This window comes from Nilaparvata lugens, chromosome 5, assembly GCF_014356525.2.
Source record: "Nilaparvata lugens isolate BPH chromosome 5, ASM1435652v1, whole genome shotgun sequence".
NCBI classification, from domain to species: Eukaryota; Metazoa; Arthropoda; class Insecta; order Hemiptera; family Delphacidae; genus Nilaparvata; species Nilaparvata lugens.
In genome coordinates this window covers 15,376,805-15,401,069 of record NC_052508.1, presented here as the reverse complement: position 1 = coordinate 15,401,069, position 24,265 = coordinate 15,376,805, and the positions used below count along the sequence as shown (strand labels likewise).

General features: G+C 35.3%; 1 protein-coding gene across 6 annotated transcripts in view; it reads right to left on the bottom strand.

The window, feature by feature from the left end:
- Positions 1-6,522: 6,522 nt before the first annotated feature.
- Positions 6,523-24,265, bottom strand: part of LOC111049600 (DNA topoisomerase 2-like) — a 54,319-nt gene continuing 36,576 nt past the window's right edge. For 3 of the 6 annotated variants that reach the window (XM_039427736.1, XM_039427734.1, XM_039427737.1), the window contains exons 16-24: positions 23,804-23,945; positions 23,224-23,235; positions 21,032-21,289; positions 18,475-18,711; positions 15,858-16,161; positions 13,915-14,059; positions 11,673-11,986; positions 8,723-8,829; positions 6,523-7,353 (exon numbers count right to left, since the gene is read on the bottom strand). In XM_039427736.1, coding sequence (XP_039283670.1) covers positions 7,183-7,353; positions 8,723-8,829; positions 11,673-11,986; positions 13,915-14,059; positions 15,858-16,161; positions 18,475-18,711; positions 21,032-21,289; positions 23,224-23,235; positions 23,804-23,945 — 1,690 coding nt within the window. In that variant the 3' untranslated portion in view covers positions 6,523-7,182. The remainder of the gene's footprint in view (positions 7,354-8,722; positions 8,830-11,672; positions 11,987-13,914; positions 14,060-15,857; positions 16,162-18,474; positions 18,712-21,031; positions 21,290-23,223; positions 23,236-23,803; positions 23,946-24,265) is intronic. The other 3 variants (XM_039427739.1, XM_039427738.1, XM_039427735.1) reach the window with 2 other exon arrangements.

The following is a 24,265-nucleotide window of genomic DNA, read 5'->3' as shown; positions in this document are numbered from 1 at the left end:
TAAAATATAACTGTATCGTCTGCAAAAGATGTAATCTTTCCCTGTAAGTCACCATCCGTCAAATCGTTAATAAAGACCAGGAATAAAGTACTTGATAACACTGATCCTTGAGGAATACCTATGGTAATGTCCCCGGGTTCACTCAACGTATCGTTAATTCTGACCCTTTGACTCCTATTAGATAGGTAGCATCTTAACCAATCATTGGCAATTCCTCTTACTCCTGATAAATCAAGTTTTTTTAGAAGCATGTTTTTATCAATTGCATCATATGCTTTAGATATATCAAGAAACAGAGCTGCACACTTATTATTAACACTAAAACTGTCATTTATTTTTGAAATGAGATTTTTAATTGCCGCTTCTGTACTTCTTCCTTCACGGAAACCATATTGGTTATCACTAAAAAAGTTATTATTTTTATAAAAGTTTTCAAGTCTAATCTTGAATATTTTTTCTAAAATCTTGGAAAAAACCGGTAAAAGTGAAATTGGGCGGAACTGATCTATGTTTTTACAATTTGGCTTTTTAGGAATAGGTATAACTACGCTGTGTTTGAACATGCTTGGGAATTTTCCTTTGGCAATACTTAGGTTAATTAGATCGGTTAATTTGTTCAAATAATTCATGTAAGTTTTTTTAATCATGCTTGTGCTTATCCCATCTACACCTGGCGAAGATTTATTTTTCAATTTTCTTATTGTACTTGCTACTTCCTCCGGATTTGTAGGGTGGAGAAAAATTGAATTTGTTGGAGAATTGTATGGAAACCTTATTTTGATATTCTAGCAGACTCTTCCCTAGTTTGCAATGTGGTTTGTTCTAATTCATCATTCATTTTATTCACAACATTTAGAAAATAAGAATTAAACGAATTAGAAATTTTATTACTATCATGTATGCTATTTCCCTGCTCATCAACAATCAGTTTTAGTGGTTCTTTATTTTTTTCAATCCTATTAACGCGTCAATTGTTTTCCACGTCTTTCTAATGTTTCCCTGGCTTTCTCTAAACAGTTTTGAATAATAATATTGTTTTCTTTCTCTCAGTTCATTACGTAAGTTATTTTTGAATGTATTGTATATTTGTTTTAAGTCGTCATTATTAGGTTGTTTGATAACATTCTTGTATAACTCATTTCTTAAGTTTATTTGCTTGATCAGATAACTATTTATCCATGGCGACCTATATTTCTGTGTCAAGTTATTTTCTAAAAGAAGATTTTCTTGTGAATCTTTGATAGCGTTTTTTAAAATGTCAATGAAATTTTCCCATCCCTCATCAACTGATACTGCTGGTATTTCTCTATCCCAATCAATCGATGATAAAATATTATTCAACTTCCGGTAATTGATTAGGCATATTTTTTATAATTTGTATCTGCTTCTTCGTTGGATCTCTTCAATCCTTCAACTTTAAGTATGATTGTACTGTGATCAGTTATATCTAAATGTAGTATTTCTGGAATTAGATTAATTTTATTCAGTTTTGTTCTATTTTTGCCGGATTTTAAGTAAAGATGATCTATTAAAGAGTTGGAAAATCGGGACCTATGAGTGTAATCAGTATTGAGTGATTCAAATCCAAAACTATTCATTAAATATTTGTAATCGTCAATAATTCTGGTGTTCTGAAAAAGATCTATATTATATCTCCCGTGAAAAAGAAAGGGACCTCATTGTTTTCGTTAATATTAAATATTTCTTCTAAGTACAAGGTTAATTCGTTAAGAAATATTTTGGGTGAGTTTGATTGCAACCTGTAAGCAGCCAACAACTGAAATTCAAAATTATTATATGAACAAGATATATGTACACAGTCCGCTGAAATAAAAACTATTGTCTTTGTTTTGAACGTTATCTCACTGCTTATATAAACCAAAGTTCCTCCTGCTCTGTAGTTATGATTGAAATTACCATGTACGGAATAGCCCTCTATATGATATAAGTCTATTTCATTCTCTAGTATCCATATTTCTGTCAAGACTATTATTAGCGGGTTGTTTTCTAATTTCCTCATTTGCACTAAGAATAAATCGAAATTACTTCGCAGACTGCGTATATTTTGATTGACATTTTTATTTACGGTACTGACACTGTTATTTTCTTGGTTACCTGGCTGCTTAGATGCACTTATCACGCTCAACTTTTTCACTTGTTCACTGTTCTTGAGTTCAATAACTGGTGTTCCGTCTTCTTTCCTAGCTAGAATCTTCCCTTCCTTGATCCATAGGTATTTGACGCTCAACTTTTTCACTTGTTCACTGTTCTTGAGTTCAATAACTGGTGTTCCGTCTTCTTTCCTAGCTAGAATCTTCCCTTCCTTGATCCATAGGTATTTGATGTTCTCTTTTGAAGATCTCTCTCGCCATGGTGAAAATCCTTCTTCGCGTAGGTGCTAGACTTTCATTCACATAGACTGGATGGTCCGTTGTTTCTCCCATCTGCTTTGTAGAAAACTGCCTCGTAACTTTCCTTTTATTCAATATTACTTGTTTGTCTGTTCTACGTACGAACTTGACAACGATTGGTGGAGGTAGGTTTTCATTTCGTTGTTTAAGTCTGTGACAAATGTCGATTGCATCTGCTTTTCTTTTGTGTCCTAATGCTTCGCTCATTCTACAAATGATTTCTGTTACATCTTCATCCTGTTTTTTGGGTATACCATTTATTTCCAGCATGTTCGATCTTGAGTATTGTTCCATATCCTCGACGCGTTCCTTCAGTTCTGCATTTTCTTTCCTGAGGCTAGCTACTTCTGTTGAAAGCTTATCGATGTTGATGAGGCATGTGCTAATTTGCTTGTTTTGTTCATCAAACTTCTTATTTATGTCGTTAATCGCCTGATGACATGATTCAATTGATTTCCCAAGTTCCAACTCCATTTTCTTAATATTCTCCTTCATCGACGTCTGATTTCCTGCAATTACCTCAAGAACTCCTGCGAGTTCTTGGAGAGTCACGTCCTTGTTTCCTGTTGTCGATTCACTCACCATACTTTTGCGACGTGTAGAGGAACAGCTGCTACATCTCCAAATTTGTTTGTTTCTCTTTATGTAGTCCGCATCGTCCTTGGTCATTTTCACACATCCTATATGAAAATTCGCTTCACAGTCGACACATGAAATCAGCTCACCTGAATTCCGAACGGATTTAGAGCAAATAAAACAAGACATTTTTAAATCTTCAAATAAAATATTCACTACAGCACGGTTCACTAGCACGAAATATTTTGTTACGGAACGTTTAAACTTTGCACAGCTGACTCAGCAACCACTCCGATACGACCGCTCTCGTCGAGCTCTCAATCATTACTCGAGCTCTCAATCATTACTCGAGGATCATTACAAGGAGTTACAAGGATCGTTACACTCAATCATTACAAGGAGTAGAGATGGGGAATTTTGATATGTTCACCCCCTAACTGGTCCCAACAAAGCTGCAAATTCAAAAATTATGTTCAAAACATTCTCTCTAAATTCCTTTGTCAATAAATTGGTCTATTTTTGCATAACTGAAGATCTCACACTCAACACTGTAGCTGCTGCAACAGTCGTGGGGATGTGCGTAGACTTGTGAAATTATACTTCAAATTGAAGAGAATTTGATGCTTTAGAAGCTCATGATCAGCATGAATTTTTCCCATCGATATTCAAAAAGTTATAAGAGCAAAAAAATTAAGAAAAAAGTGTTTTTCCAAAAATGTCACATCTTTTAAAGCGGATATCGCGAAATGTTGAAGAGATATAGAAAAAGTGGTTAGTTCAATATTGTAGGAAATTATGTAAGCTTTCATTTCTTATAGGATAGTCATGTCTGTAAAATGCATAATGTTCGAGTTATATGCGAGAAACCAAAAAATGGTACCTTTGAACCACCCCCACCCCCTTAGCACAGGGGGTAGCCGGGTAGGGGTGGGGACTTTTGATATGTTTACCTCCTCACTACCCTAAACAGAACTGCGGGGTCAAAAATTGTCTTCCAAACTTTTCCCTCTATAACACTTCGTTGACTGGGCTAGTAGAAGGAATTGAAGAAAACCACCTCAACCTATATGGAGGTCATTTCTATTATAGTAAATAAAGTCTTAATAAATACACTTAAAACAGGATAATGTGTGGTAAATTTCAATTCTTTTCAATCTCCACATTATTATTTATGACCGAAGATAAATAGTAAGGCCTATATTTCAATATATTTTTCAAGTTTGCATTGATTTGCATCTAAGTTTGAGCAACTGAGCAATGCCTGCTTGAACTACAAACTTTGCATGGACTATGAATTTCAAAATTTTCATGACCAAAAATCCAAAAGTTTTTCAAAACTTGAAGGTTGAAATTTCCAGAAGTATCCCGAAATAATTGATGCTTTCTTCGTAATGCGCTTCTCAAGAACGAGGAAATTTATTCCTAAGTCAATAAACGAAAAATCATCGAATAATTGGTTGGGGATAAAGAAACTTGAAATGACAGTCAGAAGAAAAAAAATATTAAAATAGCATCTTGAAGATTCATACGAGTGTTTTATCTTAGGCCTATACTTTTAAAAAATTGAGAGAGGAACAGTTTTGGGACAGTCTGAGTTTGTTATTCTCTCCTCATCACAACAATATGAATTTCAAAATGTTAAATGAATTCTCAAAAGATTCTCAAGTGCTTGAATAAATGATTAAATATAGTTCCAGTCATCGAGCAGCTTATATTGCAATTATGATAAAAGAAGGATCGTTTGTTAGTAATTAACACTAATAATATTCCACCTTGACAGCCTTTCTTCACATCCCTACTCTCCTATATACATGTCACAATACTTCATTCGTTTTCTCATACTCGAGAGTATTGATAGTTTTGAATAAAGGCGGATAATCCAGAAACTATTCATACAATAACTTCTCTAATGATGAAATGAAAAAAGATCTAGGGATTCAAAAGTAATGAAACTCGAGAAAGAAAAGATAATTATAAATGACCGTAACACACTACTATTCCCTGGTTCAAGTATGTGGGAGCCATATATTTTTTCCTGAAATAGGAGTGTCCTGAAGGTTTAGACAGGATGTTCTATTGATTCTATATTATATAATATACATTACACAGACAATATAGAGGATTTTAAGAGAGATATAGTATAATTAATGTTTTCTAGTTTGAATTTTTTAGTCAATGATCGATTTATCAAATTCATTAGCATTGAGTAATTGAATTATTACAATAGACCCAGAAAAGCATGTTGGTTTTTCAATAAGAGAGCAACAGGTATTCGTTGTGGATGCTCTTAGAAAATCGAGCATTCTGAAAAATCCTGCCGTCCAAAACTATTGAAACTGTAGATGAAAAATTGAAGATAAATATTGTATGAATCGTAGATATGTCGATGGGACTTGAAAGTTATGTACTTTTTGAGAAAACTTTCAAAGTTGCTCAATTCAACATTTAAAAGATAGGAAGAATAGATTTTTAGAGCACCAATGACGTCATACCGACCAGCTGGTTTGGATTTGTTACTGCGCATCTTTTCATGAACACTACCTTGTATTCTAGGTACATTGGGTTGATCTATTGATTCTTCAACATTTTTTGGAATCTTGTGAGAAGGGTGATTAATGCTCTGAATGAATGGAAAATGAACTATTGTAGGCATTTGTACGAAGTTTATATAGAAATTACAGAGAGTACGTAGTGCCCTTCAAAGATATAAAAGGATTTCATTTTTAACGCCATCAATATAATACCCAATGCTTCCCATACAACAGTGAGAGTGTGACCAACACAGTGAAAAAAAAATTCCTTGAGTTCTGATTGAACTGTAGCCACTTAACACGGCCTGGCGAGTATCAACAATACCATTTGAACCTATAGGAATAATATTCTCACTACTATTATTCATTATTTAGCGTATGCCATTTTTTGTCAAATTTTAAAAATTTAACGCTTTTATAAGAGCATGTCGAGGGATGAAAATGAAATGTAGTGTATTGCCTGGGGACTGGCCACAGTGAAGTCGTTAACCTCGCCCAGGTAGGCACGTCTTTCACATTCAAATATAATGTGGTGCACTGTCTGCTCCATTGCCCCACATTCTCCTGTACCGGTCACTTTCACTATAAATAGGAAAATGATACATTGACCGTCTAGTTGTCACCCCGACTACTTGACACCTACTGGACCGGAGGTGCCAACTAGTCCTGACCGTAAACGACAACTTGACACCTCGCGACAGGGTGTCCCCCCGACTAGTTGTCACCTCCTCTGTAAGGAGACAAGTAGACGGGTATGGCTCACGTCTACTTGTCCCCTAAAAACCGGTTTTAAAAGGGGACAAGGAGTCGAGGTGGCACCTAGTCGCGTACCCTAAATTGAGAGCTAAAATAGTACAACAATCGAATATAAATATAAGGTACATCAAATTGAAATACAAGTAGATAGTTATGATTACGATGTTTATCACTTGTGTAAAAGTTAAGAACACCAGAAAAGAAATAATATGTGAATCGTTTGAGGGCGACAAAACACATTCTCAAGGTAATTTACAAATCAATTTATCACAAATAGAAATACAATTTTTATTCATCACTAGTAGTAAAAATGCAATTCAACTGAAGGATTACATCAATTTCTTGTGATTTCAACAATTGTTCTATAATTAAAGCTTTTTACAGCAACACTCAATTTACAAAAATCTAGCCCCTCAATCTGACAACTCTCAAACTTCAACTAGTAACTAACACTGAATGCTGTCTTACTCTCACAGCAGCAACCTGAGTTGAATCAAGTTGTATAAAAGCACGTAGGAAAATATTTAAATTTTAAGATTTAAACAAACATTCTAAACAAATTGAGATACATAAAAACAACGTATAAAAATATTGTGATGCCGAGCCAGCAATCTTGTCTCTAATACTGTAAAAAAAAGAAAATGATAAATTGAGAGCTAAAATAGTACAAAAATCGAATATAAATATAAGGTACAGTAAATTGAAATACAAGTAGATAGCAGTTATGATTACGATGTTTATCACTTGTGTAAAAGTTAAGAACACCAGAGAAGAAATAATGTGAATCGTTTAAGGGTGACAAAACACATTCTCAAGGTAAATTAGTTCATTATTTGTCACTGGTGAGTTGAGAACACGACAGAAGTGTAAATTCGTTTAGATGAAGAATCGATCAACCGACATTTCGTTCAATCGGATTCGTCATCGTCGTCGCCGCCATAGTTGTTCTTGACCTGCTTGCGTGCCCTACCCGTGGTGGCTGGGGTCCTTGCAGGCGGGTCGTCACTCAAGGCGAAACCGAAGTCTTCATCACTGCTGTCACCTCCAAACGCCGATTTCGCCGCCTTCTTCTTGGGTTTCTGCGCAAACACAAGCAAAGAATCTCAAACCAAAGAACAGTGAAAAGTTATTGAAAATGGATACAAAGCTTGAAAAATAAATCAACAATATTCTTCAATAATTGAAGTGAAATAAAGAGCACGGAACTACAGACTTTTGTTTGACTCGTGTTTTCACGAGACTGAAGCTACGATACTATGCTGAAACATATGCCGCATTCACACTCTAGCCCAATGCGTACAAATGACGACGAGCACCAGAGTGTGGAAAGGGGGGGGGGTTTGGTCTTCGTTGGTTATCGTTCCGAGTTTTGTTGAGCGGAGGCCAGTCAAGGTGAGCGCTGCCAAACCACCCCTCCACATTCTTGTCAACCAATGCGTGCTGGACCCTGTTTTTTCGTCTGCTCTGCTGATTTTTCTGAGTGAGTTGATATAGGCCTGATTGTTATAGCGTTTCTTTCTTTGTCGTTTTTATAGTTTTTATTGTGTTCCTCTAAGTTAATATTTTTAGTTTCTATCATGGATGGATATGTCTCGCTGGCTGGCTACCGCTGGCCTTGATGAGGCACTGTTCAGATTGAAGTGTGGATGTTTACAAGCTTACAAGTTCAGCCAACGTGTGGCAATTTTAAACAAATGACATCGAATTCAATCAATTTTGTAAAAGTGTTTTTGTGACTCAAGGTATTCTGAGGTATTACATAACTTATTACATAAATTATATTTTATACAATTTCTTCAGTGCACTTTGTATATTATTTCCATTTTTGATGTTTGATGTATTTGAAATTTTGTATGTATTTGATTTTTGAATCAGAATAAAAACAATTTGAATTTGAATTTGTATTCTGACAGTGCCTTGAATCTGTATTTATCAACTTCTTGAGCGCACATAGAGAAGTTTACACCTCAAATATTCACAAATACAACCACTATTAGAGGGAAAGGTAATTCTAGTGTTATGCCACATAGATTGAAGCTTTTTGAGAAGCCGAGTTATCTGGGAATGGGGGTCAAGCTCTTCTATCACCTGCCATTAAAAATCAAGAGTAGAAATAGCAAATTTCAGAAACATGTCTTCAATCTTTTGGTTTGACCAACCCTTAGAACACAGTTTACAACGCAAATATTCACAAACATAGGCAAAGGGAATTCGAGTGTTGTGCCTCGTTATCAGACAAGAAGGTGGCCACATTGAACAAGTAATGGCCAGAGATTAATCTCCAGGTATACAGTAGACAAGTTATATTTCATTTTTTTGTATTGCTTTCACAATAAACTTTCTATGACAAAACTAAATAATGTTGGACCATTCGTGCGCTACCTGTAGATTGGTTAATAATTCGGCTTTTTTAGAAGTAGCCGAATTATCAAGCTTAGTTCAACTAACCTTAGCCTTGACGGGTGAATCAGAGTCAGATCCTGAGGCAGCCTTCTTGGTACGTTTGGCGGGTGCCTTTTTAGGTTTTGGTTCAGCCGCCTTCTTAGCTGCCTTGGCTGAAAAAAAATTAAAAATAATAAATATTAGTCTTTAGTTTTCTTGTATCAAAATACAAGCAAAAATATAGTTAAGAAACGAAAGCTGAGTTTTCATTTTTGTTGTAGGTATCGAAATACGTATTGATTCATACAATATTTAAGTACATCATCAAAATGATAGGGAGAGAAAAAATAAGGTAACCTTGTGCTATTCCTCTCCCAAATTTATATAAGGTTTTACACATAGCCAAAATAGGTTAAGTCTAGTAGTTGTTCACTTCAATACAAATACTAGTAGTTCTGTGAACAGTAGACCTCACGCAGTATTCTCATCCACAAAAAACCTGATTGAAACTATAGACCTTATGGAAATACAGCAATAGACTGGCTTCTCCACACATCTTTGTAATCACTTGTCAGCTGATTTATGATGAATAAAATTCTATAGTCTGATTTTTACTCTAATATTGGCGTATGAAGGAGGCTCCTTTTTCCTTTTGCACGGTCCAATTTAAAAACCAGCTAGTCATTCAAATAAAAAACCAGTAGAATAATGCTGCACATTGAGTTTGTTTAAAATTACCTTGTGATAACGACATATTTATAATCTATTTTTCAGAACAACTCAAGTCAAGTATGATTGGTTGCCTATCAACCAATAACAGAGATCAATTGGAAATAATTTAGCATAGGCTATTAGATTCTAAGGGTCACAATACAATCTCGGTTTACACGGAGACGGATCAGCTGTTAGTTTAAACCCGGAATGAAAAACACTCAAGCAAATGAGTCAATAACTTGAATCATGTAATTTTAGATGAGCGTTTAACCCATAAATAAGGATATCATTTGCTAATTATATAATTTTTAATGGCATTATTTCTAATGAAACAAATTATCAATTCTTGTATTTTTATGTATGTGCTTCACTTTAGTGTTGCATACTTCTATTTTTTGCATTTTGTTTTTTATAAATAAATGCATTCATCCATTCAAATCCATAGAGAAAAGATAGCATAATGCTTCTTAAACGTAGACGGTGTGTATGGCCCTTGAACATTATCCAACATAGTAAGCTTTTCATCAGCTGTATTTACATATAAGAATTCTCGTACATTACGATGGCAGTAGTTGAGGTTTTTTAGTGCCAAAAAACAGTTACATAATCAAGCAATTTTTGGAAGTATGACATGTCAGGAATTTAAAGATATTCATATGAGTATAAATAATATTCAAAGGTGGAAAAAATCGGAACTTACAAAGAAGTTTTCTAAACAGTATTTGGTTTCTTAGCGTCCACCAATCGTACTTGACCACTACCTCCCTAAACAAAGCCATAGTGCATCCGTGTGACGTCAGCACAGGTAGGGCTCCTACACCAATAAAAACACTAGCTGATATAGATCAGCTGAAATCAACGAAATTTTATTGGTGTAGGAGCCCTTTTGTGCTGACGTCACAAGAATGCACTACGGCTTTGTTTACGGAGGTAGTGCTCAAATACCTTGAAAAGTTCAAGTTTAAATTTATGACACTCGCAGATGTTTTTGTCAGTTGTATTTGACATTTATGCTTGTTAAATTTCAATTGAACCCCCGTAAAAGTGAAGATGTGTATTATGAATCAGAAGTTAACTAGTAGTTCTGTGAACAGTAGACCTCACGCAGTATTCTCATTCACAAGTACCTGATTGAAACTAAAGGCCTAATGGAAATACAGCAATAGACTGGCTTCTCCACACATCAGTCTGTGTAATCACTTGTCAGCTGATTTATGATGAATCTTCTATATAATATATAAAAGCGAAATGGCACACATTCACTCACTGACTGACTGACTCACTCTAAGAACTAAAAATCTACCGGACCAAAAACGTTCAAATTTGGTAGGTATGTTCAGTTGGCCCTCTAGAGGCGCACTAAGAAATCTTTTGGGAATATTTCAACTCTAAGGGTGGTTTTTAAGGGTTTAAAGTTCGTCTTTTAGCATGTATATTCTTCTTATTCCAATATCTTAAAATTATAATTGAAATGTCCATACCATATGTTAATATAGAACTATAATCTAGAGAGAGTACCTCTTCGAAACAGTTAACTGGTAACTAAATTAATAATTTTGTCAAGTTGGCATTAAGTTGAGTTGACTTTGTTAGGTTGGCACCAAGTTGAAGATTGCATTTATCGCGGAAAAATTGATTGGGCACTGCTACTTCAGAGCTATTCCTGGGAATATTATATTACTAGCCGTCAGGCTCGCTTCGCTCGCCATATCCGTTTAGCCAGACGTTTAGTCTGGACCCTCGACTGGATCGTCCCAACATATGATCGTCCTACAAATGAAAAACGCAGGCGAGCGAAGCGAGCCTGCAGATCTCATTCTTGGACGATTCAGTCGGGGGTCCAGGGGGCGGAGCCCCCTTGCTAGACGGATATGGCGAGCGAAGCGAGCCTGACGGCTAGTAATTCTATAGTCTGATTTTCACTCTAATATTGGCGTATGAAGGAGGCTCCTTTTTCCTTTTATATTATCCTTGAAATGCAAAATTTCCAAAAACTTTGTATATACGTCGACGCGCAATTAAAAAAGGAGCATAACTGTGCAACATAAATAAACATTCAAACATTTTAACATTAATGCCAAACCGTCGACTTGAATCTTAGACCTCACTTCGCTCGGTCAATAATAGGTTATGAATCATTGAATAACAAATGAAAATAACTATTCAATGATATTTGTTATTGAACTTACGTTTGGAGAAGTGGGTTATCCTATTGAATAAGAAAGGTTATATATAATAGGTTAAGAATCATTCACAAACAAATGTAAATAATATTTTTTTTAAAGTAAGTTATTGAACTTACGTTTAGCCACAGAGGAATCCTCGCTGGACGACAAAAATATATCAGTCGTTGTCTTCTTCTTAGTGCCGGCAATCAGCGAGTCGAATTTGTCTTCAGAGGTTTCGCCGGCTTTACCCGATGGCTTCATGAAGTCGTTGTCCGAGTCATCCGAATCAGAGAACGCCTTCACCACCTGCGAGGCCGTTTTCTTTTCAGCGGCCGCCTTCGGCTTTTTCTCGGCCGGCTTGCGCTGTTTCTTGGCCGGCATCAACGCGGACTTAGCTTTTCCCGTATCACTGTCCGAGATTATCGACTCGTTGCCAGACGAGTTACCGCTGCAAACGAAACGAATTTCAATTACAAACAATATTAGATCATAATTAAATAAAAAAGACTAAGAAATTGTCAAAAAAATTAGATCATTTACAATTATTTTTACAATCATAATATTATTTGTTGGGATTATCACTGTACTCATTACAAGAGTCCGTTATTTGATAAATACTTATGCTGGCCACTAACGATGTGTGACATGCATGACAAGCATGTGTGTACACACAATATCGTGATAAATTGTTGTGTCAACACAGCGGAAGGCTTCAAACAAAATTTTTGAGGTTAGGTTTCTGTATCATTATAATTTGTAATGTTAGAGGTCTCTCGCTGATGACAAAACATGCATGATGTGGATTCATGTTCACACATGTTAATAATGAATGTCCTACCGTTAGTAGCCGGCCTAACATGTAGGTTGCATGTTTATTACAAAGTCGATTACATGTTGCCTATTATTTCCATAGAGAAAGTAAGACGCACAAAGAAAAGCATACCGATTGTTTTAAATCAATTCAATCCAATCCTGTTTAAAACTATTTACAAGTTGCTTGGTGTTATAAACAGTATTACAGCAGTTTCCTGATTTCCTCAAAATTATTCTATTTATTTATTATAAATTATTATCTATATCAGTTTACTTTATTACAAAGGTTATTTTATTTTTACAGGTTGGACGGTCGCATTGTTTAATCAGAAAAAGGATACGAATTCAAGTTCGTAGTATAATTTTTTTCTACTACCACGAACACTTTCAATTTCTGTAAATGTAATTATAAATAGCCAATAATATTATACAGAATGAGTCATATCTATCGGAACACTTCAATAAGTTGGAGACTGTTGTGGATATAATATTGTAACTTTCGGGATAAGTTATTGGGGGTGACTTAGGGGTTGTAACTGGAATGTTTTAAATGAAAACACCCATTGTGTGGTACATCATTTTAAAGGTCTTTTTGAAACAAGAAAGACGGCATCAATAAAAATGTTCTATGATACTTGTATCCAAAATGACCGCTGATTGAAATTTTAGTTTTTACTTGAAACTTTAATCAGCAGCCATTTTGGATACAAGTATCATAGAACATTTTTATTGATGTCATCTTTCTTGTTTCAAAAAGACCTTTAAAATGATGTAATACACATCCCCTTATGAGGGGTTGAAATTCAGTTGTACGTCAAAAGGTAGAGTATTTGACCAATAACTTATCCTGAGAGTTACAGTATTATATCTACAGCAGTCTCCAACTTATTGAAGGGTTCCCATACATATGACTCACTCTATATATTCAATGTGTAGTCAAGATTATTAATCAAAAAACTTAGGCCTAGGTGATATAGTTCAATTATTGAAAGATTTCATTTTTTGATGTACCACACAATGGGTGTTTACATTTTAAATATTCGAGTTACAACCCCTAAGTCACCCTCTTATGAGGGGTTGAAATTCAGTTGTACGTCAAAAGGTGGAGTATTCTATCAATAACTTATCCTGAAAGCTACAGTATTATATCTACAACAGTCTTCAACTTATTGAAGGGTTCCACAAACATATGAGCACTCTGTATAAAATATGAAAAATGTATGAGTTACAAGGATAAAAGTTGTAATCTTCTAGCTTTTGAAACGTCTACATCAATCTTGCAAACTTAATCTTCAACTACAATAGGCTTGCTTCATTCCATTCTTTAGATCTCACTAAATTCACATTCTTAGGCTGGGTTAGACCAAGCAAGCAAAGAGCTAGAGCTCGAATTCTGGAGCACGAAACACACAGAGGCAGTCCGACATTATGAGAAGCAAGATAAATTATGTCTCCAATGTTAGTTCACATGGGTTAAGAGCTTTAAATCTGGTTTCATCAAGATAACATTCGCTGGTTTGGTCTATCCGCATCCTTAGAACACAGTACACCACAACTACTCACTTAAGGCTTGCATTGTCATCGAGATCATTTTCGACGACTGGCGCATCCTCATCACCGTTGATGGCAGCATCGTTGTCATAGAGCACATCCTCATCATCATCATCATCGTCAGCGTCATCATCAAAATTGTATTTTTTTGGGGCAACTGAAACAACATTCAATTCCAATTCAATACAATAATTACCATGAATCAAGCCTGCAATATTGACGGCAGTTAATTAGCACGACACTACAAGCTGAAGGATCTCGGACTATATTTTGAATATTCTTTGAAATTCAGTTATACTTCTGGAAAAATTATTAATAATAGAGCAAATCAAGGTCTAGGACACTACAAGATGAGGGATCTCTGACTATATTTTGAATCTTCTTTGAAATTCAGTTATATTGGAAAACTTATTACAGTCCAGTCAAGGAAAGGTTATAGAGGAAAAAGTTGAGAAGACAATTTTTGTCACCGCAGTTCTGTTCAGGGTAGTAAGGAGGTAAACATATCAAAAGTCCCCACCCCTTCCCACTGTGCTAAAGGGGTGGGGGTGGTTTAAAGGTACCATTTTTTTGTTTCTCGCATAAAACAAAAAAAAAAACTATGTATCTTAGGGACTTGACTGTCATATAAGAAATTAAAGCTCACATAATTTCCTACAATATTCATTATATAACGTTTTTATATCTCCTCTAGTTTTCGAGATATCCGCTATTGTTCCTGGATGATAGGAGACTACAAATGTGTAGTGTCCAAAACTCAGCGGTTATCCTTATGGCTGCCATTTTGTTTTTCACTTGGGAATTTCTATCTCAAGAACGAAATGTTGTATTGATCTGAAATTTGGCATGAATATTTATGCTATGAAGACTCAACTTTAAAAAATAAAATGAAAAATTTTCAAAATGGCTGCCATTTTAAATTTTTGATTGCAAATTTCACGAAAACCGTTCACTATACAAAAAATTTACAAGAGAAAAAAAGTTAGCAAATTTTATCAAGATTTCAAGGATTCCTTATTTATTGAGACTGGTCGAAGAATAACAAAGAAATTAATTATTTTCGTACTGGATGCATGACCACTTTTCACCATTTAAACATCAATATTAAATTTTCGATTCCAATTGTATTTAAGATGACGCTTTCAAACACGGTATGGCTCCATATGGCCATCCAGCTGATTTTAGAATGTTTTTCAGATTATCTTGTTTGTTCATGGTCATGCATGCATGGTCAAGGTACGAAAAGAATTAATCTCTCTGTTATTCTTTGACCAATCTTAATAAATAAGGTATCCTTGAAATCTTGATAAAATTTGCTAAATTTTTTGTCTCTTGTAATTTTTTTGTATAGTGAACGGTTTTCGTGAAATTTGCAATAAAAAATTTAAAATGGCCGCCATTTTGAAAATTTACATCGAAAATTTTCTATTTCAATTTTAAAGTTGAGTCTTTATAGTTTATAGCATAAATTTTCATGCAAATTTCAGATCAATACAACATTCCGTTCTTGAGATAAAGATTCCCAAGTGAAAAAAACAAAATGTCAGCTATAAGGATAACCGCTGAGTTTTGGACACTTCAAATACGACATTTGTCGTATTTTTTGTCGTAGATATATCATCCAGGAGCAATACCCTAGAATGTTGGACACTAATTCTGAAACACCCTGTAATAATAATAATATCGAGTGACCTGGCTGGCTCAGGTCTGGTGTCAGAGTTTTCAGGTCGCAACTGATCAATTTCAGGGCCTCTGACATGACCTAACGACTGCTTTTTAGGCAGCCGGGACCGACGGCTTAACGTGTCCATCCGAAACACGGGAGTGGCCCGAGATAAATATCTTGCCCGGGCCGGGATTTGAACCCGGGCCTCTGAATCATAAAGCCAGCATCTGATCCACTCGACTACGGCCACTCCTAACACCCTGTAGAGTAATGACTAATTTGTTGTTACCTGATCTCCTAGCCGTCTGGCGTACAGGTGACACGGGCAGCACCTCGCTAGCATCAGAGTCATCGCTGTTGCCCCCATCCTCACTACTACTTTCCCACGCCGCTTTGCTCTTCTTCTTCGGACTGCCCTTGGTGCCTCGCGGCTTCCTCGGCTTCTTCTCGCCGTTCTCGGCCTTCTTAGCACGTGGCTTCTTCTCGGCAGCCTTCTTCGCCGGCGTGTTGGCTATTCGATCCGACAGTGACACCTGGTTCTTCTCACTCATCAAGTCGAATTCGTCCACCTCCTCGTCTCCCAACTTCTTTCTCTGCAACAAATCACCATTTCAAACGTAAAGAAAATAATTATATTAAGAATAATATTTGTAAAATAATAATTTCTCTGGTCAAGCCATGTCAAGAAAAAAAGGGATGAGCTCAACTACAAGTATAGTAGGATGTATTGACTGATAGGAAGGGATTCAAGCTTATCAACCTACAATAAAATTCTACTCTACAAACAGATAGTGAGGCCTGTCTGGTTGTATGGAGCGCAACTGTGGGGCTGTACAGCAGAGAGCAATATTGGATCATCCAACGATTCCAAAACAAGTTTCTGCGAAATGCTCCATACTTCATCAGGAACGCCGACCTTCAGGTGGAGACAGCCAAGGAGATGATTGTAAAAACAGCAAGGATCTATCTATGAGGAGTCTCTACATGACCACCAAAATGTTGTGGCAATCCAGCTTTTGGACAATTCAACATTGACGGGGAGATTGAAAAGGGAGGAGCCAACAGATCTGGTGTCAGCCTCCAGGAGTGTTTAGTGAAAGTGGAAAAAATTAATACCAATATCAATTTAGTGCAGTGATGAATGAATGAACTAATTTAAAACAAGGAGAAGCTATTACAAGATTATTTTTGTAAAATGACTTGAATAAATATTAATTTAGGATAGAAAAAACTGATCGTTAGTCCTAGTACTAGTAGCAGTTATATTCAATAAAAAAATTTCTCTGGTCGAGAGTACAACACGACCAGAGGAGTTAATTCAAACTATAGACATGTTGATTACAATAAGCATATAAGCTACGATTATACGAAAATAACACCATAGTACACTTGTAAAGACCTTTTTAATATGAAATAACAAAAGATGATAATTGTTCATTTGAAATAAGAATTTATTTTTAAAACTTGAAAATGATGTAAGCATCAAAACTAGTTTTTTTTCAATTTGTTATTTTATATTAAAAAGATCTCAAAAAAGTACTATGGTGTTATTCTACAAATAGGAATTATGTAGTTTTGAATATATAAGTTTTCAGAAAATATGGAACTACTGAGAATAATATAATATATTGTTAATTAAATATTATTTAATTCCACGAAGCAAGAAAAACCCCAAAATAAACAACTTGTGCAAGTGAAAATAACTAACTTGTACAATGATAGCAATACTGTAATAAATTGGGCTGGCCACTAACGGTAGAACATGCATGATACCATAGCCACCTCTAATACAAGGCCGCGGCCTACGATGTTGCAACGTCGCAGTGTAGGCCTAGAATATAATACATGATTGGTGAAAAAGATCAGCTGGTATTTTTTTAAAACTTTTTCACCAATCATGTATTATATTCTAGGCCTACACTGCGACGTTGCAATATCGAAGGCCGCGGCCTTGTATTAGAGGTGGCTATGATGATACACATGTCGTACATTGATAGGTCATCACAGCGAAAGGCTTCGAACAAAATTATTTGAGGTTACACTTTTGAATCTTTGATTTTTTGTTGTTCCCGTACGTGTATAAGCCAGTTCTTTCCTTTATTATAAATATCGGGGCACCAAGCTTCGCTCGTTATTTTTATTTATTGATAAACAGGGCCCTGTTTCATAAAACCTATAAGTGACGTAATACAGGAGAATTACCATTTCAATTACATGCTTAAATCAGCTGTTCATGTAATACAGGACTTCTAAGTTTTTATGAAACAGCTGGCTATACGTCAGCTTATGAATTTCGGGGATGCGATATTTTGATTTTTCACAGAATCAATCACTCGCTCAATTTTTACTATCCACAGACGACGAAAGTCTCAGCTGTTTCAGCCAAGAATGAATTATCCTTTTAATGTGGTTCAGCAAGTTTTCCCAGGGATGAGACCTAGTGCAATCGAATTTTCATATCATAAACCTACTATGTTCCAAATTTCGTGAAAATCGTTATAGCCGTTTTCGAGATCCGTTGAACATAAATATATACCCATATAACCACATAACCATATAAATATATATAAACAGAAATGCTCGCTTAATATATTATTATTATTAGCGTATGGCTTTTAATGGTGGGGAGACCCAAGGGTAGTTCCACCTCGCCGTATTATAGTCCAAAGTTCCCTAATGGGAAACCGGACACTAAGGTTATAGTAAGCACAATACTTTAAATTTACACTTTTCACTTCGGAATTAAGTTCATTTTGATGTTAAAAAGTCCAAACATATACAAAACCAAAACAAAACATAAAAACACTAAGCCATATTTGGAAAAAATTAAATTTAGATTATAAATTTAGAGCCGAAAATTTATAGCACGTTATAATAGGATATAGATAGATGATAAAAAAACTGACCGCTTTGGATTTGCCCTTGTTCTCTTTAGCAGCAGCTGCTTTCTCCACCTTCTTCTTGAACTCGTCGGAGATGACTGGCGCGACACGGCGGGCGATCGGCGACGGCAGGTAGTCAGTGACCAACACCTTGTTCTTGTTCCTGGCCCCGCCCTTCTTGGCCCCACCCTTTGCACCCTTTCCGCCCTCCACCTTGATGTCCAGCATTTCGGCACGCTCCTTTGCCTCGTATTCGTCCAGCTGCAACCATTCAACAATCGTAAATTATCATCAACTATTTCACAAATCAAGCTGAAACATCATCACACAACACAGACAGTTTTGGCATTACATTTTAGTACAAGTGATATTACAAGTGTATAATCCGGGTCATGTAGCTTTGCCTATCGGCGGAGGGCTACTAGACTACAATACTACCCGTTCAAAAACATCGAAAATATATTTATCCATAAGCAACAGATGCTCAAAAGCAACGTGTTGCATCCGAAAAGGTACACAAGGAGCTTTTTGGAGTTACGACAACCAGAGACAAAAAATAGGTATTATTAAACGTGGTTAGGTATTCCTTACTCTATGGCACAACGCAGCCCAATATGTATCGCAGCTCAACGCAGCTTTAAGCAACTTGTTGCATCCGAAAAGATACACAAGGAGTTTTAATGTATCTTCACATAAGCAACAGATGCTATTTTATATCTTCTCATAAGCAACGTGTTGCATATGAAGAACAACGTGTTGTTTTGGAGCTACGTCCTTTTAGCACAACACAGCCTATCAGATGACATTCGTTCAACATGATCTTTCCATTCTTGGTGATACGTTGCAACTCTCTCATTCATGGAGAATCTCTGTCTAGCAAGCTTTCTTCAAGGAAGAAGCTCTGCAGGGAGCTTCCTCTATCTAGGGATCTAGGGTCTCTGAAGCTGATGTTTTTTCAAAGCCGTAACTATCACCCCGCGAACCATACCTTGCCTATATGCAGTTTCAAAGTCACGGGACGTGTACTGTACATGTCACTTGTGAAGATTTCAAAAACATACTCAATGAATTGCCTTGTAAATAAAAACATAGAGAAAAGATAGCATAAGAAGATATCCCATGGTAGAAAGGCTGTTCACATGTTTCAAATTTCAAGCAGATTTTTTTTGTCAACTGAAGCCGATTACTGTCTACTAATGTATATTTATTATCACTGTTTTGGCCAGGTAAGAGTGTACGAACACACAGTATGAGAAACTACCAGCGACACATAGCTTTCTGATAAACAACTACTAGGACTATCGGCTTGAATTAACAGTGAAATTAGGAACATAAACGACCTATATACCATGGGATATCTTCTTATGCTATTTTTTCTCTATGATAAAAACCTCTAATATAGTTTCAACTTCATGGGGTACCTAATTTCACAAGAGTGGCTAGAATAAAGAACTGTGCCTGAATGTTTTTGTATTCTATTTAAAGCTGTGTGCGGACTTTGCGCCACGAACACGTTCATTTCGGTCTTCGTCAGCTGATGCCAAGCTTATATCTGTAGCTAAACGTGAGATTTCGTTTGTGCATAGACTTCCGAAGTCGACGATGACAGGCATTGTTGTCTGATGACATTCATACTGTCCAAATTTCAAATGTGCTAAAACAGTGGATCAAATAAGTTTTCATTATTTGTGTTTATTATTTAAGTATCTAAGAATCAAAACATTTCGAATAATATCAGCATATTGCCACTTAAAAGTATAAACCTAACCTCTCCCTGTAAAACATAATGAAACAGAATCTTTTTGGTTATTTAGACAATTTGAAATCTACCCAATCTAAAATCCTCGCCCTGTCGTGGTGGACGACGGCATTTACGCACAAACCAACCCCCATTTTTACCGTACCTGTACAAATACAGGCCTATAATCAGCCAATGAAAAGCGAAATGAGCGTGTTTGTGGCGCAAAGGTCTTTTCGCAGCTTCAGGTAGTACAAATAAAAGATGTGAATATATTACTGTTTGTATGTAAATAGATTCAGTCATGTGAAAGGAATATGTTCTATTGTGAAATAATCTTTATCGTACTAATCTTAATAGTAATAATACTTATACTTATCTTAATATTCATACTAGTTTTTTCTTCCAAAAAATATTTTTCTTATGAAAGAGTCATTGAGCTGGAAAATTGTAAATTATACTATTTTTTCATGAGGAATATATAACTATTTGAATTGAATAAAGATGATTTGATTTCAGTTTGAAAGGTGGCGCAAAAGTCTGTCCGCAAAGTAGTACATAGATGTGAAAATATTACTGTTTGTATGTAAAAAGATGCAATATACTAAAATATAGATGCAATATAGATAAATTATACTATTTTTTCATGAGGAATATATAACTATTTGAATTGAATAAAGATGATTTGATTTCAGTTTGAAAGGTGGCGCAAAAGTCTGTCCGCAAAGTAGTACATAGATGTGAAAATATTACTGTTTGTATGTAAAAAGATGCAATCTGAAACTGATTATGTGAAAGGAATATGAGGTATATTGTGGAATGAAGATGGTTTGCTTTGAGTACCTTTTCGATGAGCGTATCGAGATCGGCCACCCACAGGTCCTGCGGGGTCTTTGCCAGCAGGATACGGTACTCCTGCTGCTTCTCGTCCTTCTTCTGAATGAGCGCATCCTTCTTCTCCTTGGTGAGGTTCCACATTGCCATGCCGAGCAGGTAGTCGAAGTTACTGTCCAGGGTGTTCTGTCGCTCCTCCCCTTCTTCATCCCCTTCACCACCATCATCATCAGTCTGCGACAAGCCGGGAGCCGCTGCTGCCTCCTCCTACACACACACACACAAAATTAGCAAACTTTCATTTAGAAGTAAAATATCATGTTTTTTGACTCAGGGAACCTTGAAACGTAACTTAAGCCCGGTCCAGACGCTCAAGTTCACCATCAGTCTTTTGCTCAAGCAAAAGACGGATCGTTTGGTTCAAGCAAAAGATGGATGTAAAATTGCGTCCACACGCATCCGTTTTCCTATTTTTGATATTGTTTGATATGGTTCATTGAGTCTGAATTGTATACGGTTGACATATATCCGGTAGATGAGTAATAATTATATTATATTATTGTATATATTGTATTGAGTTATATTATATTGTATTTTTTCGCTGATTAAACTGGATAATGCTATATTTCACAACATAATGATAAAAATATTACAGTTAATCGCCAAATGGCTTTGTTTACATGTCATATATCGAGGCACAGTGATTGTAAATGGATTGAAATTTTGTAGATAGTATTCTTATCAACAATATAGTACATCTTAATATATCATGATAGTAAATCATAATATCAACATCAAATTCTGAGAGTATCATGAGAATCAAGAAAGAAAAAAAGGGTTAAATGGCGTTATATACAATCGATTAAAAAAACTTGCTTATTTTCAAGTACACGCGAGGCATTTTATTAATTTGAGGGCGCTGAATCTCAATCTGAAATCACAATTTCTTTATTTCCATTTTTACGCGATTTAGGTTTTGGTGGATAGGCAGAAGACGGACGGTTTGATGGAAAAAGATTTCCGGCCGACATATTTCAAGTTTGACGACTTAAGCTTGAAGACCCATCCGTTTTACCGTCCAGACGCAACGACTTACAACATGCTCCGACTTTTGCTTGAGCAAAAGACTAAAGCTAAACTAGAGCGTCTGGACCGGGCTTTATAGAAAACATGAAAATAGGGAACCTTAATTATATGGAAAGCAATAATTTCCTTACCTGTTGTAGTAGGGAGGGCAAGGAAAGTAAAAAGGGGGTTATCAATAAATACAATTAGCTTTCACGATCCCAATAGATGTTGTACACCTTTTACAATTCCATTTGAGAAAGTATCAAAGGCAATTATTGAGAAAAGTCATTTGTATTCGAGAAAATTTCAGTTGTAAATGAGACCAGTCAATGGTATTTGAGAAGTTATCACATGCAATTAAGAATAGTGAATTGTATTTTAGGTTTCAATTAAATTTGAGACAATGATATTGTCTAAGAATAGAATTATAGATTGTCCAAGATTTTAAGAATAGTGAATTTTATTTGAGAAGGTATCAATTCAATTTGAGAAAATGAGATTTGAAATTGAGAAGATGTCAGTTGTAATTGGAAAATCAGATTAAATATATTGTTCATGAATTTAAATTCAGAATATAAGATAGTTTTCTGTATTTAAAGCAAGTACGTGTGATAGCAATCATTACCTAAAATCTACAACAAAATAACATGTTTTTACAGTTACTATATTAATAGTGTGAATAAAAAAATTAAGGAAGAATAAAATATAAGAAAATGATGACAAGATAAGGACAGAAGCTTTCATACTTTATATGTAAAACTTGCTGTAGTCCTGAACAAAAACTAATATAAAGGAGTGCATGTACTAGAGAATATATTAAAAGAGGGAATATATCATGCTCTTCTTCATATCACACTAAGAAAGTAAATTATAAGATTAAACGAAACTCCAAGAGTTAAGAAATAACAGTAAGACGACAACGATATACGATAACAACATACAAAAAAAAAACACAATAGATAAAATCCACGCTGATTCAATAAGATATGAATATCAATGAATGAATAAAAAACACAATTACTAGAAAAAATTGAAATTAGTTGTGAAACGTTTTACTTGTTTCAAGCTACGATGTTAAAAAAGGCTTGCAGTAAAATGTATACTTGATTAGGAAGATTGGTAATAGTACTTACATCATCATCCATCTATTGAAGCATGGTAAAAAACACATTTTTTAAAAATTTCCATTAATTAGAAATTCAGGTAATATGGAAATGGAGGAGTGAACATTGAAAACGTTATAAACTGAACAGTGTCCCTTTTTTAAATCTATATAATATTCAATTCCAGAAAATAACAAATACTCATAGTTACAGACTATTGACTACTTCAAAAAGTACAATTCTATATGGACTACGTTAGTTTTTGAGAACAAATGTGGATTCATCAAGTTAAATACTATATCGATAACTTGTAGTATAAAATACAACTGTAATTGCCAAAAATCTAAGAACCAATTATCACTTCCGTGTTAGGAATTGAGAGAATAAACAAGGAAGTTGACTCCTACTTACAAACTATTAATAATAATAGATAATAGTACGTTTCTCAAATGAAACCACAGTTAAAATTTGAAATTGCAAATTTATTCGAGTAGGGTGAGTAATGAATTTACCAGAGCGATTTGAATTGCAAAAAGTTGCAATTTAAAATTAAAGAGCAAAAAAATTGAATTGCTTCCAACTTAGTCTAGAAGAGAGATATTGTATTTACCAGAGCAGCTTCTCTGTCTTTCTTCATCTTCCATTCTTTGACTGGATCCGGGTCGAATTTCCTGCGAATCAATTCGGCCACCATATCCTTCTTCTTCTTGTTCTCAATGACCAGTGTGCCATCGCACTTCTCACAGATGAACCTGCAATCAACCACATTGAGGAGAATCGGCAAAGCTGTTCTCCTATCTTTCTCCACAGTCATTCATCACAAACAAACCATACACTAAAAAATTATAAATCGAATTTCTTAAAACCAACAATAGTATTATGTAATACCAAAAAACCGGATAAAAATGTTCAACTGCATTTAAATTATGTTTTTTTTGGTGGGGTTGAAGACGATGCCCGCATGAGCTCTAGGCTTGTGCGTGGGTAATGAGACGGATGAAAGGACCTACAGCTTTAGGTTAGTTCCGAACCACTGGAAAGTGATTTTTAACGTTAATAAAAGATATTGCTG